The following is a 3,701-nucleotide window of genomic DNA, read 5'->3' on the forward strand; positions in this document are numbered from 1 at the left end:
AAAAAAAAAAGGAGCGAAAAAAGAAAAATGAAAATAAAAGAAAAGTTTTAAAAATGTAATTAACTCTCTTCAACGCTCAATACTTTGGACCGCACTAGAACCCGAAGAACCATGCGTTAAATAATATCAAGCTCGATCTCCCGAAATGGAGGAGATAAATTTGAGACGTGAGAAAGAGAGAAAGAAAGAGAGAGAGAGAGAGAGAGAGAGAGAGAGAGAGAGAGAGAGAGAGAGAGAGAGAGAGAGAGAGAGCAAGAAAGAGAGAGAGAGAGAGAGAGAGAGAAAGAGAGAAAGGGAAAAAAGAAACATTTCGAGGGAAATTCTGTGGAAGCATTTCGTTGGCAAGAGTTACGACGATGGGGAAAGTCGAGAATGAGATAGAAAGGGGACGATGCGACAGAAGAAGAAGAAGAAGAAGAAGAATAAGAAGAAGAAGAAGAAGAAAAAGAAGAGGAAGAAGAAGAAGAGGGAGAAAGAAAAGAGAGAAAAAGAGGAAGAAAATACTATGTGAAAACGCTGTCAAACGTGCATTTACATCAAGATTCGCCTTTCATTTCTCTCTATCTCTCTCCTTTTACTTGTGCATTTTCACACCTTAGTATTCTCTTTCTCTCTCTCTCTCTCTCTCTCTCTCTCTCTCTCTCTCTCTCTCTCTCTCTATCTCTATCTCTCTCTTTGCACCATCAATTATACCGAGAAAGCAGAGAGATACTTCGGATTCTATCTCTCGGTAATATATCTGCCGCGACTATACCCCACTCTCAAAGCTGTTAACAGCGCAAGAACGCGTTTATCGTTATCACGACATCGAGCTTCGCTGACGTAGCGCAGAAAGTGCGCGCATCTATCTAGGTTTCTAGCCGCGCATCGAATTTTTCTTATTATAAACATCGATAAACTCTGCTATGTAACTTTTTGTTATATCGTAAATAGTAAAAAGGTGCCATAATTCACCTAACTTCGCCGTTTCGTTTATAATAGTTCTTATATAACACTGGGAAGCGGTCAACATAGAAAATTATCGTACTCGAGAGAGAAAGAAAAAGAGAGAGAGAGAGAGTATCGCTCTTCTTGTCCGACTGCGTTACACGCATATAAACACCGTACACGAGATCTTTGTTAAACGTCGTGAGAAATTGTCTCTATGCTAGTTTAATAAATTACCACTTTTTAATATCACTTAACGTGCAGAGAAAAATTGAAAAAATCTTTTGAGAATTTAATCCGCGCGTAATTGTATACCGTCGAACGATGAACGATAAGAGACTCGCTTGAAAAAAAAAAAAAAAGAAAAGAAAAAAGATAAGAGAAAATAAAAAAGAAAGGAAAAAAAAACAAGAGAGAAATAAATAAAAAAAACGAGGAAATATCTTAGGTAAGATTTATTATACCTAGTCCTGATAAGAAAATCTAATCAACGGTTAAACGCATACTCCGATAAAATTTCAATATTTACACGATTAGAATATTAACAAGATCGTTCGTTTAAATGCTCGATGGTCGATCGGACAATAGCTCGAACACTTCGATGATGTTCTCTTTGATCCGATTTCTATACGGTTCTACTTTTTCGTATTGGCTTCTTATGAGATCGGGTCGTTTGTCACCATAAAGAACTCGTTCAAAATCGTCGGGCGATCCCATAAAATCTTCGGCCGCTTCGGTGGGCATTAACATTAATTGAAGATTCATCAGTGTGAAAAACATTGCAATGTTTCTGGCCTCGTAACAGCTATCGCGGAATGATAACCAAGATAAACACTCCTCGACGTCGAGTCCTTCCTCGACTAGTGCTTGCTTCAAGGTTTCATGATAGACCTTCAAAAGGGAATCGAAAAGGCGATTTCTGGTGGCACGATCGGTGATCAAATATAAAGAAAAAACGACGTCCATGGCTGGCGGACAATATCGTACCATCTGAAAATCTATCAAATAGCAACCAAGAGGAGAACCATTAGAATCGTGTTTGAACATGATATTGTTTGCCCAAAGATCACGATGGCATATCACGTTACGATACTTGCTCGAAGGCTTTAATAAATTTGGAAAAACCGAGGCCCAAGAATTAACGCGTTTCTTCAACGTTTCCTTCTCTCGATCGTTCAATTCGTCTACCAGATCAATCAGAACAAATATAGCATCGACCGACGCCGACGCTATTTTTCTTGACAATTCGTCTTTGGTAAAAAGTACCTCTTCCATTAGGTGTCCGTAAAGATCGAGTATCGTTCGGCCAGTACGGCGTAGCTTCTCCTCAAGGATCAACGATCTCGAGTGAAAGTTCGAGAGAGCTTTTATTGTCCAGAGGCAGTGTGACTCGTCGAACGGTACGAGTTTGTCCTGTATGACGTATCCCTCGAGTTTCGCATTTTCGAGTACTATGACCGAGTCCCTCTTGCACAAATAACACTCGGCCAACCACTTGAAACCTTTTCCAACACCCATTCGACGTATCACATCGGTGTAAATGAATATCTCTTTGTTGAATGTGTCGTATCGTAGGATAAAAGCATACTGTGGACTCTCGGCCGGTGGTAGAGTTTTAGCGAAGAAATTCAACATCTTCGTACTCGAATCGTCGAGCTTTACGGTTACGCGAATGTTATAGTATTGGCCAAGATAACCGTTTGTATTGTCGACGGATACCATGCTAGAATTCACTATGTTGAAATTATTTCCACGTAGCTTACGTTCCACTATGTATCTTACATCCTGATCTGAGAGTAACTCAACTTTCTGAGAATCATTCGACGAAAGTCGATGCACCGTGTTGGCGGAATCTGCGCTCGTAGTTGTCATAATCTCTCTCTTTCTCTCTCTCTCTTTCCTTTTTCTTCTTTCTCTTTTTCTTTCTCAATAATTCGAGATAACAGATCTACGCTTTTATACACCACTTTAAGTGCTCTCCCTCGAAATACTCGTAGAAAGCAACGTGCTTTCAAATCATATGAACCGGATGAACGATTCTCCGACGAATGTCGTACGTTCAATGGCGATTTATATTCACCGTTTTAAATCTTATCTTGTGACATTGTGTGTGAAAAAGGAGTCACGTGATTTCCTTGTTAACTTCCTCTCTTTCTCTCTTATTAACAAATAATTCGATGATAGCGATCGTTGGAAATTTATCAGAAAGATGAGATAGCACGCGTAATTAAACTGTCTGTAAAATCCTTAAAACAGACAATATCTATCTGATGGACGGATTGGAAATTACGTATTATAAAGGATGCTTTACTTAAAAGGAAACTTAACTGATTAAATCGAAAATTAGAGTATAACGTGAAAATTTTCCAAACAAAAATTATATATATACACACACACACACACACATATATATATATATATATATATATAATTTACGAATAAACCATCGATACGAAACGAAAAAAAGAAGAAAAGAAAAGATATGTAAAAAAAGAAGTGTATCTGGGAATTTTAAATCAAACTGATTAATGTGGTTGTCGTATAAATTCTTCAAACGATCATCAAATATATGCATTTCACGCGAGATAGTACACACACGGAGTCTGACAGGGAAAGACGATATCGCTATGTTAAATCGAAAGATTCAACGAGAATGCAGACGTCATTAAAAACGTGCTCGTTTCTACATTGCGGAAGTATAATTTTCTTTTTATTTTTCCCCTTCTTTTTTCTTTTCTTTTCTTTTCTTTTCTTTTCCTTTTAAAGCAATATTT

The 3,701-nt window shown here is 37.9% G+C and overlaps 1 protein-coding gene across 1 annotated transcript; it reads right to left on the reverse strand.

Moving 5' to 3' along the window:
* Window positions 1-1,367: 1,367 nt before the first annotated feature.
* Window positions 1,368-2,985, reverse strand: LOC122633822. The gene has a single exon (XM_043822221.1). The coding sequence runs from the start codon at window positions 2,797-2,799 to the stop codon at window positions 1,486-1,488; it is 1,314 nt and encodes a 437-aa protein (XP_043678156.1). The 5' UTR covers window positions 2,800-2,985; the 3' UTR covers window positions 1,368-1,485.
* Between the last annotated feature and the right edge of the window lie 716 nt (window positions 2,986-3,701).

The sequence above is a fragment of the Vespula pensylvanica genome, chromosome 13, assembly GCF_014466175.1.
Source record: "Vespula pensylvanica isolate Volc-1 chromosome 13, ASM1446617v1, whole genome shotgun sequence".
Taxonomy (NCBI): domain Eukaryota; kingdom Metazoa; phylum Arthropoda; class Insecta; order Hymenoptera; family Vespidae; genus Vespula; species Vespula pensylvanica.

What these genes read in the sequence shown, in the direction of transcription:
- LOC122633822 (XM_043822221.1), bottom strand. Translation starts at nt 2,799, where the DNA reads ATGACAACTACGAGCGCAGATTCCGCCAACACGGTGCATCGACTTTCG.